General features: G+C 37.1%; 1 protein-coding gene and 1 long non-coding RNA gene across 3 annotated transcripts in view; one reads left to right on the top strand and one right to left on the bottom strand.

Annotated features, from left to right (window-relative positions):
* Nucleotides 1-1849: 1849 nt before the first annotated feature.
* On the bottom strand, nucleotides 1850-12204 carry LOC140479077 (uncharacterized). The gene is made up of 3 exons (XR_011960935.1): nucleotides 11912-12204; nucleotides 6854-6907; nucleotides 1850-2511 (listed from the first exon to the last, which is right to left on the bottom strand). It is a non-coding gene; the product is annotated as an uncharacterized lncRNA (long non-coding RNA).
* LOC140479074 (rho guanine nucleotide exchange factor 4-like) overlaps nucleotides 11557-13256 on the top strand; it is a 474075-nt gene continuing 472375 nt past the window's right edge. For both annotated transcript variants that reach the window (XM_072572907.1, XM_072572906.1), the window contains exon 1: nucleotides 11557-12885. In XM_072572907.1, coding sequence (XP_072429008.1) covers nucleotides 12697-12885 — 189 coding nt within the window. In that variant the 5' untranslated portion in view covers nucleotides 11557-12696. The remainder of the gene's footprint in view (nucleotides 12886-13256) is intronic.

Genomic DNA, 13256 nt, shown 5'->3' with positions numbered 1-13256 from the left:
TGAGAGTAACTAATTGCTGCATAAAATGTTTTGTAGGTTAGTTGTAGTGAAGAAACAAAACTGTACTATTACATCTTCTTTACATCAGGTATCATGAAGATTGTGTCCAAAGAACTAATATTGAAAGGTGTTCTCCTGGCATAGACAAGAGAACTTACTACAGAATCAGCTCCATCCCTGACATAAATGTCCTTTGAGTAAATCTTCCAGAAGTCTACCTTAGGAATTCATCAGCACTTTATTTGCTGCATGGCGCACAGGATCCTTATTAAAATTTCATGAGTTAAAAAGTTGCTGCTATAAACTATTACTTTGAATTTAAGATCAGGACATCGATCCTAGAAAAATTGAAATTTAAAAATAATCCTTTGGCATCAAGAGGTGGAGTTGAAGGGAGCCATCATGGACCATAAAGAATAAAACAGCAAATGCAGCAACAGAACGTGAGCTAGTTTTAAGCAAAAGCAACGGAGTTACGTTATTTACAAGCAGTCCAAACCTGGAAGGTGACTTGTCTCCAGCTGATAAGAATGAGATTTCCCTGCCTCAGTAATGGCAATGAAATTAAACTTTACATTAATAAAAAGCCTTTAGAATTATGAAATAAATAGAAACATTTGCTTAAATCATTAGGAATACTCATATTTCCATTTTAACTCTTCCACTTCTGCTTTATTATTTTACTCATTCCTCATTTGCTTAATTACCCCATCCTCCATCTCTCTCAGTCTTCCCTATCTTTCCCCTACCATGACTGTTTCTCTTCTCACATTCTTTTCACTGTCTCTTCTCACCCTGAACAACAACAGCAATTTAGATTTATATAGCACCTTTAAACTTAAAGCATCTTAACGGAGCATTGTCAAGCAAAGTTGGATACTGAATAACAAGGTGTTTTGAGGACAGAAGACCAAAATCCCATTCAAAGAGTTAAGCTTGAAGAAGTGCCCTAAGTGGGGCAGAGAGGCAATGAGATGCAGAAAGGAAATTCCAGAGCTTGGGGCCTAGTCATTTGAAGACTATCAAAGATTGCGAGGTTAAAAATCAGGGATGTGCTATTCTCATTGTTTCTCACTCGATTGTGTCACTCTTTTCTCACCATCTTCCCATAGCTTGGAGATTATCTTTTCCTGTCACTTGAAGTTTTAGATGAAGTTTAAATTCTGCTCTGAGCATGTCGACAATTAGCACAATTAGCAAGTGTAACAGACAAAAAAACATGTTTGCAGATTAAAGGGAGCTCTATTCCACAGTCAGACCTACTCCACAGCTACATCTGCTGGAAATTAAACTCTTCAAACAATGATTAACCTTCTGGAAAAGATCCATGTGGTTTCCATGAAAAATACAATTGAAGCACCACACAATCATCTCATTTTCATTTTAGAAAAGCCCACAAATAAAGATATTTATACTTGCAAAGTAAACATTCCACTTTAAATAACAGCAATATGGAGTTAAGTAGAAGAATAGAACATAGCACTTAACAGCTTTTATCAAATTACATGCGTGATTGCCTGTGTTGAAATGAGAACTACTGGATAGGCAGGCTACATGGGATGATGTTTGACAGCACATCACAACACTGGCCTTAGGATGCTTGCCACTTAACCACAATTTAATCACTTTTTCTTCCAATCTTTTGCTGTGAAAATCCATATTTTATCTCAAATTGCAGTCAGCCAGCAAGCATCAGTAAGTTTCTCTATTGCTGTCTTTAAATGACTGAAAAAAGGATCAATTAAGAACTGAACGTTATAATATCACGGCAGAGTGTCATCCACCAATACTGGACTATCTGCAGCACAGCATCGTAATAGTCCACACAACTAATTTATAACATGATGGTTTTGAGTCCTGTGTGTAAAGAATTAAATAATAAAACAATTACTGAAGAATAAATAAAAACATTGCCATACAATAATGACACCAGCAGTGACTAATTGTTGCATTTATCATCAAGCTGAAGTTTTGACATTGGACAGTGAATGGTAAAAACAAATCCCAGTGTAAAGACCTTTACACATACAAATGCCTTTCAGCATCATGGATAACCTTACAAGTTATTAAAACCATGAAATTTATAGAGACAAAACTATCAAGGGCTGTACAACAATACTCTCCCAGTCTCTTTAATGATTCGAGTAAGTGTACACAAAAGATTTCTATGAAGTTTCAACTGAGAGTAGGAGATTTAGATAGCACTGTTTTTGGTTGTTCGGTTAATTTAATTGCTTGAAAGTTAATGTAAGTTTATTTAGTTGCACGCTCATTTTAATCAAACTGTAATATTTTGCAAATCAGAATGCACCTAATCAACATGATAATCATGTTATGAAATTTGTAATGCTCTTTTGTTCCAAACCCCAATTTCTGAAAATGGGATCCAGATCTCCTCTTCGAAATTGACTTGCAAGATGTGTTTTTTTCCCCCAGGGTTGTTGTATCCTCTTTAAATGGTTGTGTCCAATATATTGATGTTCTGCACAACACTTGTTATGTATTCATTGTCTAAAATTGAGACCAAAGCCACAAATCATTTTATGCATTCTATTCTAATTGTGAAATGTACAGCTTGGGAAATGACTATCAGCAGAAGGGGTAACATACAACAATCAATTCAGAGTCAGGGGCAGGCTAGACAGAGCCACTTCAAATTCATCTCATTACTGCATTTTGATTATTACCAGAGAGAGAATACGATGATTTAGTTGGTTAGATTTTCCCACTGGCAATAAGAATGGGCCTCTTGTACATTAACAGTATGACTTACCTTCAAAGCACCTGGTCTGACATTTAAACCCCATTTTGTTTTTGTATGCCATCGATTTCAACCAGTAAAAGTGTCTAATATTGCATTCCCAATTTTGGCACATGGCATTCGCTTGTAAGACTCTAACTTAAAGACCGTCTTTAAATCCAGTGTAGACTGGGTATAACACTGTGACAGAAGTTGAAAGACTGGTTGACAGCAATAGCTTTATCACAGAATATTGTTAACAGAACTAATTTTGACTTTTAAAAAATATTTACCTTCAAGACTGTGATTTTGTCGTTGACTTTTCAATCCACAAACTAATAATATCATACTGGTTACTTAACATATAAACAATCACTAATTTGATAGGCTACCTCATTGGTAGCACAAGCACTGCTAGGCACGATAAGTGACACATGTGCAGCATAGCAAGCTCCTTTGAGAAAGACTTATTAGTCATAATATTTAGTCATAGTGGTAGCTCTATCCTACATTGACTCAATTCAGTACCTGCCAACATGGAGATCAAGAGATGAGAAAGGGAGTGTACATCCCCCACATTGATGAGCATGAATATATATATAAAAGATTGAAACATTAGTTCACAGAAAAGCACAGAGAACCACTGCTGACTTGTGACTAATATTCCACACAATTCAAAGCTTATTACTCTGATGGATAGAGACATCACTATTTCACATCCAAACATTAGCACTGCCAAAAACATGAATTCATAAATTTGGGATGATCCACTTAGACGTGAATGGAACATTGGCTTTACATTACTTGATAGCGTGTACTATATCAATAATTTTAATTTGATAAGGTGTTACTGATGAAGGAAATTATTTGGCCCATCCAGTTCATCCTTCCAAAAGGAATTTACAGTGATCACAACCAATTGTTATGCTGCGCAGCATTGCACAAACTAATCCAGATTATTTAGAAAATCGTGTTTAGGTTATTCTAGGTTTGTTTTAATACAAAATAAGTTTGTTTTATTATTTACACTTGCATTTTTAAATAACCATGGAATTTCATTTTTGGAAAATTAACTCAGTTTATTGCAGTTTTACCATCTACCAGATGCTGGTTCCCTGCAAGCCTGATAAGCTTATTCCCATTACTGTACCATACATCACAATCTTATCTACTATAGAGAGATCAAGCTATAAGTCTGTAAATTCAATGAGTTGTTTCTGTACAGTGTTAAAAATCACACAACACCAGGTTATAGTCCAACAGGTTTAATTGGAAGCACAAGCTTTCGGAGCGCTGCTCCTTCTTCAGGTGGTTGATGAAGGAGTGTCGCTCCGAAAGCTAGTGCTTCCAATTAAACCTGTTGGATTATAACCTGGTGTTGTGTGATTTTAAAATTTGTACATCCCAGTCCAACACTGGCATTGCCAAATCATTTCTGTACAGTGACTGGACATCTTAGTAATTAAATATTCCAAACTTTTATTGTAACTTTGTCAAAATGGTAGATCTTTTTTCGCAAGATTTTCTGAAATGTAGTTATTTGGAATAGTTTTAATATACTGTTTTTTATGTAATGGAAGTTGATTTATTTATGTAGCTGGAGAACGTGTTTGTACAACTTGTTTTAGAATACTGTAGAATAAACAGTAAATGTAGCAGAGATGTCTTATTTTTGCATCATAATGCTGTGGAAACTAGAATGATCACCCACAGAGAGGTGTGCCCAAGGCTTCAACTTGGCTTTGACATAGCAATGATACATGCATGTGATCTTCATGTACAACACATAATGAATATCTTTTGTCCCAGAGCATTCCCAGATGATTAACTCTGTTTTTGAAGTGTGGTTATTGTTATATTTTGGAATATGGAAAACAATTTCTGCAGAATCAGAACATTAAGCGAGATGAATGATCAACTAATCCTTTTGTAGCATTGCTCACTAGATTACCATTTGCTGAATCAAAGAATTCCAAGACATTGATGAGGCCACTTTTTGAATGCTTCATACAATTCTGGTCACCTTGCTAAGGAAGGATGTTGTTAAACTAGAAAAGGTGCAGAAAAAATTTACTAGGATGTTACCGGGACTGGAGGATTTGAGATTTAAGGAGGAGTTGGATAGACTGGGATTTTGTTCTTCCTGGAGCAGTGGAGGCTGAGGGTGACCTTATGGAGGTTTATAAAAATCATGAGGAGATTAGATAAGATGAATATCCCCAGGTCTTTTCCAAGGGTAGGGGAGTACAAAACTAGAGGGCATATTTTTAAGGTGAGAGGGAAAAGATTTAAAAGAGACCTAAGGGGCAACCTCTTCACACAGAGGGTTCGGTGTGTATGGAATTAGCTTCCAGAGGAAGTGGTGGAGGAAGGTACAATTACAATATTTAAAAGGCATTTGGAAGGAATGTTATTAGGAAGGGTTTAGAGGGATATGGGCCAAATGCAGGCAAATGGGACTAGTTCAGTTTAGGATACCTCGTCAGCATGGATGAGTTAGATTGAAGGGTCTGCTTCCATGCTATATGACTCTGACTCTAAATCATTCCATATGATCTTATGCATCCACTTAGAGGTGAATGGAACATTGGTTTTACATCCTTTTTGAAGTATTAACAGTGCTATGTACTCTCACCACTGTACTAAAGAATCAGTAATATGTAAGATGCTGAAATCCTGGGATTGAAACATAGAAGAATTATAGAAGCCCTAATTGCAGAAAGAGACCATTTGGCCTATCAATGCCACAATGACCCTCAGACTAGTAAGCCACCCAGACCAAGTCCACCTTACGCCATGATTCCACATTTACGATGGCTAATCCACCAAGCCTACATATCTCTGGCGACAATGAGGTAATTCCAGGGCAATTTAGCATGGCTAATCTACCTAACCTGTGGATCTTTGGCCAGTGGGAGGAAATCACAGAACCCAGAAGAAACTGATACAGACACAGGGAGAATGTGAAAACTCCACACAGTGTCACCCGAGACTGGAATCAAACACAGGACCGTTGCATTGTGAGGCAACAGTGCTTGCTACTGAGCCACACAGCTGCAACTTCGTGGATGGAACTTGGATCTGCACAATTCTAACTCAAAAGCAAGATGTTCTTCACAAAGTCAACATGAAAGAGTTACAATAATCTATTATTAAATATTTTATGTTAGCAGGGGATAAAGTTCTGTTTATTTGTCCCAGAGATATAAGCACTGTTGGCTAGGCTAGCATTTATTGCTCATCTCTTAAAATTATCTTTTAAAATTATGTTATCACTCATTTTGAAAATATTGATGCTTTGGTCTCAGGATAGTGATTGTGACTAGGTCGAATTTCTGACTCCACTGAATTACTGAATTCAGTAGTTATTGAGTTGAGAGGAGCTGAAAAGTGGGTCGGAGGAGGACCTGTTCCTCGTCCCACTGATCGTGATGACTTAGAGAACAATCAAATATCAATATTATTGACAATATTACTAGCACAGGTTCATTGATCTCTTGTCAGTTCCCCATTGCAAAATAAATGGTAGAAACTTCTAGAGGAGAAATCCAAAATTTATTTCCAAGTTTGTTTTAGAAGAGCAGAAATTCAGTTTTAACACAGGCATTGTGCCGGAGTTTTTTTTCCTTGCCTCTCACTCAGTGTGGAAATCAGCCAAGGACAAATTTAAATAAAAGCAATATGTATTTCTGACAATCACTATAACTTCTAAATAAATCACCTTTCAAATAATTTCCCCCAAAGTTAAGTCAGAACCAATACCTAAGTGTTATTATTACTTGAAGAACAAATACTTAATGAGGAAATAGATACCACCTCAAATACCAGTCCAATGTGGAATAGGCAGTTGTCCATCAGGTGGTAGTTCCATCTGCACATTGTAGCAAAATAGTACAGTGGTTCATTAAATTCTAAAATGGTAAGTCAATTAGGTATTAGGAAAACACAGGTTACAATATTAATGCATTTTTAATGGCTCGGTTTTCATAACGTGTTAGTCATATTTTGCAAGACATGCCATAAATGCCAGGTAATGGGAAAATCCCAAACATTCATGAAAACTGCACCTTTAATTCTGATACCAGCTTTTCAAGAATTTAAGCAGCATCTTACCTAATTGTGAAGAATCCCTACCTATGATCAGTTCCTTTTAATGAAGCAGTGCCTCTGGAAAAAAATTGAAAATGCTAATAGAACACTTCAAATGTTACTTTGCAAATGTTCAAAGAAATTAGAACTATTTTGGAAATACTATAATTCACATATTCTGCTTATCACACAAATTTGTAAGATATATTGAAAATGTGACATCAAACATTGAAGACCAGGACTAGGGCTTATTGTCAGGAATGTTCTAATGATTGGGATAAAAGCACTCCTTTGTTACTGTTTGCCATTAAGGATGCACCGAATCAGTCCACAGGATTCTGTGGTTTTGAATGATAAAGATATGAGGTGGGAGGACCATTAAAGTTAAAGAAATATTGAAAAAGCAAAGCTTGGTGACTATATTGCCTGGCAATGTTTTGCAATTCAAAGAGATACTAACTAAACCATGTGAATTGGCACAGAACTATTTGAAGAGGGCTTAACAACAATGAAAACTAGAGCAGCTAAAAAAGGTCAACGTTTGGAATTTTGTTGTTGGAGATGAAGTGTTAGTGTTGCTACCAGTCTCTGTGGAACCAATTAAAGCAAGGTGCCCTGAACGTTATCAAACCAAAAAGAATCAATATAATGAATACTCTAGACAAGAAGAAAGTTCAGTAAGTGTGTCATGTTAACAAGTGAAAGATGTTATCACAGGATGACAGCCAGAAGTAAAGTGTACTTACAGTAGTTAAATCAAAACCTCAGAATAATTGGAGAATGAATCATAGGTTTAAAATTCAAACGCCAATCTTCCAGCTCTCAGGCTGCATTATATAGAGGTGTTTAAAATGATATTTTATATTCCAGAAAATTACCAAATTGACTTATAAAGGCTATTGCAGAATCATAATAGTGAAAAAGCCAGGATAAACATCCCTGGCTGCTCATGATATTAATTTAGTTGATCCATCATCTATGAAGCAATAGCTTTATAGACTCAAAGGAATTAGCTCAAACAAAAGACAGGAGCGAGCTCATGGTAGTCAATTACATTATTGAATGAGTCATGGTAGCTGGAGCTCACCTATTATGATGGTGCCAAAACCTGATGGGTCACAGAGATTCTATGTTGGTTATCATAAAGTCAATGCAATGACAAAAATTGTCTCACATCTTATCTCAACATTGAGGACCACATTGATATTTGATGTTGAATTTGATATACATGATATGCCACCAAAATCAACATGCTAAATTGGCAAGTTCCATTGACTGCCAGAACTAAAGAAATATCAGCTTTTGTAATACTAGATAGAATTCCAGTGCAAAGTCATAATGTTTGGAATGAAAAATGCATCAGCAACATTCCCACAACTGACCAATAAAGTAATTAAAGAACTATGCAACCATGTGGATTATGTTAACAACTAGGTTGTTTTCAGCCAAATCTGTTAAGAACATTTTCAGCACTCAAGTGAACTGTTAGATTGCCTCTTTGTCGACTGTCTGCTTATAAATCAGGCTAAGCATTCATTTGTCAAAGCAAAAGGGACTTATTTGGGCTACACTCTGGGCCAAGGCCAAGTAGTACCTAATGAATTGAAAGAGAGGGTTATTTGGATTTTCCTGTGTCCAGGATGAATCTTGAAATTTTGCAATATGTTGGCATGAGTGTATTTTTTCAGAAATTTATTCTGAACTTCGGCACTGTCATGGCTCCTTTAACAAATTTGTTGAAGAAAGGCAGAAAATTTGTGCAGATGCAAGAATGTTAAGTGCGTTTTTGACATTTTGAAAGCTGCACCGAAAGCACTGGCATGAGCAGCACTGGACTCTGAGAAGATATTCAAACTGGCTTTTAGTGGAGATCGATGGGGGTAGTTTAACTACAAGATAACGAGATGGGGATCAAAAATGCTCACCTGCCAACAGAAATAATCCAGTGTGGAAAAGGAGACATTGAGTCTTATGTTGGCTCTTCATGATTTTGAAATATATATCAACAATATGGAAGAAACAGTTATTTAAACAAACCAAAACTATTTCTTTTTTGGGTAAAATTTCAAGTCAAGAGCTTATTGTTGTTTCAGTTGAGCTCAATCCCCCAGCCATAGAAATTAAAAATCATTCATGGAAATCAATCATCCTGGAAAAGAATATTACAACAGACGCTTTATCAAGAGAACATTATGAACAAGACTGAGTACTGTGAAGAAAATGGATTTATATAAAATATGATTACTGTGAAACACATTGTATGTTATCAATATTATCATTCACGTGATGTATAAATAGTGTTAAATTTTGATGGGAAATGATAATGCTTTTCAAACATAACATTTTCTTTTTTTCACAGGAAGGTACAATATTTATATATTTTACAATATTTACATATACTTTTTTTAAGAGTTTGCATTTCAAAGTAGTGACATGTGGGTGTTGGTTAGTTTTTGAAGGGGTTTTAAAAATGAATGAAGACAGGCTTTCTGGAACCATGATTTTAAGCCAGTTGTGAGAGAGCAGGTGACTGTAAGTCTCCTGGAGTTTTAATGGAAGCTTGTTGATACTGTGCTGGTTTAAGACTGTAAAGGGTAAACATTTAAACCACTAGATTTGGCAGAATCAATCATGAACAGGTTTTTAAAAAAAAATTGGTTCAAAAGCTTTTGGGTTCAGTTCGAAGCAGATATGACTGAAGTTAGATGCAAGTAATCTCTCTTTATAAGGGAATCACTCAGAATAGTAAAGGAAAGATTTGTGAAATTTCCAGACCAGAGTGTTTGGTTAAAATTCTCCAGATTATTGAAAGACTAAGTAAGTCTGGCTTATGTTTGAGTAGTCAGGTAAAAGGCCTCACAGCTCACAGACTGGAACGAGAAGACAATTAAGTCAAACCTATAGAGTTCACAGGAAGAAACATTTACCTGGACTTTGATTAACTGAAGTGTTGTTGAGAAATAGGTGGGATTTTGTTTTGTGATATGTTTTGAAATCTTTCAAGCAGTGTTACATTCAGATATTTTGATTTCTGTTTTTTAAAAATGTATTTTCTGTCATAAACTTTAATTTGTTAAAACCAAACCTGCAGCCTTCTCTGCTAAACCCACATATACCTATACTCATTGAGTGATAAAGAGAAAGACACACACACACACACACACACACACACACACACACACACACACACACACACACACACACACACACACATGCCTACCAACACAGGGGGAGAAGCCACAACCACACACAGATATCCACATGCATGCAGATGCACAGATACCTACGTATACAGAAAACACATACACTCACAGCCATTTACATACCCAGAGACAAAGAGTTCACACACATTTAGATCTTATGCACAATTAGAGATCTACATACACACACAGATACCTACATCAACCCTGATATATAGACACAGAAAACACAAAGATACATGTACTCAGAGACAGACACTCATGCCTACATATCGAGATATACACACTCAGACACCCATTCGCAGAGACAAATACACATTCACACAGATGCACAGATACAGGCACTTGCACACAGACATCACCCTACAGACAAAAATGTACATTCACATACATTTAGACAAGGAAAAAACCACAAATACACACTGAGACATACAAAGTAAGTGGTCTCTATTCAAGTTTGAAAATAAGTCTACATTGCAAGTGAATGGGAAATAATCACCGACTGTATTTATACAGATTCATGTATCACTTTTTCTGTATTGTAATGGCTGTCTCACTTTCTACCCAATTACAATCTAATGATACAAGAGTCACTACTCGGAGAGTTTGTGTATCATTCTTACCCCTTTGTTTATTGAAGCTAAGATCAGTCAAGGCTTGCATAGGCACTGAACTATGATAAAGTAGAATTTTTATGAGCAAAGACAAGTCTTCACTTGCACTGCCACCATTGACCTACATCTTTATTATGCTGGATCTAGCTTTGGATCTGACAGTTTTGATGTCAACAAAGTTGAACTTTTTCAGACCTCCAAGTGTGTCATCATTTCAATAGTTATTACAGTTGGCTTAGCTTCCAGTTTGCCGTATTGGACAAATTGCATAATTTAACTGTTGGCTTCCACAATCTTCGACATGCTTTCTTCAAAATTGTTGTTTTAGGTATTTCAGGAGATATATGTATGCTTATAAGTTGTCATAGTGCAACCACCTTCAAAAACACCCAGCAGTCAAAGAGTCGATTTAGGAAATAAAATGGGGCCATCGCCATTTAAGGGTTTAACAAAGGAATGATTTGTGACATTCATGACTAACACACTGTGAGCCAAAACAGCTTGTGCCTTCAAAATCTGGAGCTTTGTATCACTGTGGCAATTGCAGTGTGAAGTGCTTAACAAGAACAAAGCCCATCAGTCACCATTAAAGAGTAGGAAAGAATGCCTGTACTGTGGAATCTGCATCGCACACAGTTGAAAAAAAAGCCACTGTGTAGATCTCGGGGGTGGGGGTAAAGGTGCTCGAGTGCATGCCCATCCCCCGCCACCAGCTGTTCCCCATGACCTGCTACAGATGTAAAGACCCCCCGTTAAACCTAAGCAGCATGCTGAAAGCCAAGGGTGAAGTTTTAACATACAAGATTGAAATCGGTTGAAAACGAAGTGCAATTAATTGGAATAGATTTATATAATAATCTGGAGGGAGGAGCCCTTTTTGTCTTTATAAAGGAGGTTCCACTTCACATCATACAGTGAAGAGTGTGATCTTTCTCTCTGCTATAGGGGTTGAAACGGAGCCAGTAAACTAATAATAAACTGGATAATGTTTGTCTTTGAGGCGGTTGCATGATTCGGAACAAGTGGAATAAGGCTGGCATTAGTGCAAGAATTGGATTTCAAAAGTTGCTCGGCTAAAACAAAAAAAAAGTCGACAGTTTTGGCTCTGTTGTTACGTGCCAGTGTTCCTGAGGTGAATTTCAAGCAACTTGTAGCTTTTCAGTGAAACTGAACTGTGGTGAGAAGTATAAACTCAGTCGCGGAAAGGCAAGAGGCATCATGCCACATAAAGACAGAGAAGAAAACAGACAAGGGAATTTATCACTCACCAGTCAGTGACTAACTCGCTATCTGGCTTCTAGTCATCTGGAGGTAACTGAAGTGGCTGTGGCGGGTAGTGGGGAGGGGTGTCGGTGGTCTTTGCACGAGATGAGATCAATCTATATCAGAAAAATAAAGGAAGTATTATTTTCTGTTACAAAAAAGTGAAGGGCAGAATGCAGCCAGCAGGAGTCACTGCATGTCAGGCTCATTCGCCAAACTTGCAATCACTTGTTTTATTTCTCTCAGTGACTCTTTGTAAAACTTAAAAAAACACCACACCGCGACAGATGGTTTGATCATCGATCTATGCAACCTTTCGCAATGAATGCATTCTATATATAAAGTAACGAGAACCAACGTGAAATCAATATTAGCGTTATTAAGCTCGGGCTATGACTGTCTCTTGTTATTGTGCTGAACCACTGTACACATTGCTTCAACAACTTCATGTGAAAAGAATGACTCCCCCTGTAATAATAATGGGATTGCTATTCCTGAGTTGCTGTGCTCTAAACTATGGCTATATTTATCTAGAGGCAGTATGTCTATGGAAGAGGATACATCAGACTGTTTAAAATAGATACAGAACTCTTGTTTTCAATTCAAATTGGTTCCTGCAGAGAGTTGATGTGTGCTGCTGAATTTTCATCTCAGAAATTGTTCTGCAGTTGCGAACTTAGTTTGAGCGCAGGAGCTTTTGTAAAAAGGGACACACACCAATGTCCTAAAGGCTAACCGGAGGCATAACCGGCGATTGCTGTGACTAAGAACCAAAATATCTTCGATTAAAATGGAGGCTGGCCCTGGACAGCACCTTTTGAATACAGATAACGTTGGAAGGCCTGAATCCATGGAGTCAGCCAGTGCTGCGCCTAACTTGTACCGGATGTACCTGTCTTGCTTACCTGACCGCTACATGAAGGCAAAAATGAGCCTGGCAGCCTACCTCATAGATTGGGCTCTTGTTCTTCTTTGTAAGGTAAGACTTTGAATATCTAATGATGAACTAGAATGTTATGATATTTGACTGCAAGAGTTAGACTAATGACTTCCATGATCATAGCACAATTCCAATGCACTTTATAACCAAAGAGTATTTTGAACATATAGCCACTATATTGCACTTTAAGAAACATGGCCCCAAATTTCAGCACAGCAAGGTCCCACAAACAGCAATGACTTGCTGATCAGATCACCTGCTTTGTTGGTGTTAGTTGAGATTCTTATGCTGTTAATCTTATTGGATCTTGCACATTTGTCTGAGAGGGCCTTGGCTTAATGACTCATCAAAAAGACAGCACCTCTGACTGTGCAGCACATCTTCAGTACTGCACTAAATGTGGAAGCCTG

This window comes from Chiloscyllium punctatum, chromosome 6 (genome assembly GCF_047496795.1).
Source record: "Chiloscyllium punctatum isolate Juve2018m chromosome 6, sChiPun1.3, whole genome shotgun sequence".
Classification (NCBI taxonomy): Eukaryota; Metazoa; Chordata; class Chondrichthyes; order Orectolobiformes; family Hemiscylliidae; genus Chiloscyllium; species Chiloscyllium punctatum.
The sequence above is the reverse complement of the archived record's forward strand: the minus strand, read 5'-3'. Positions and strand labels throughout refer to the sequence as shown.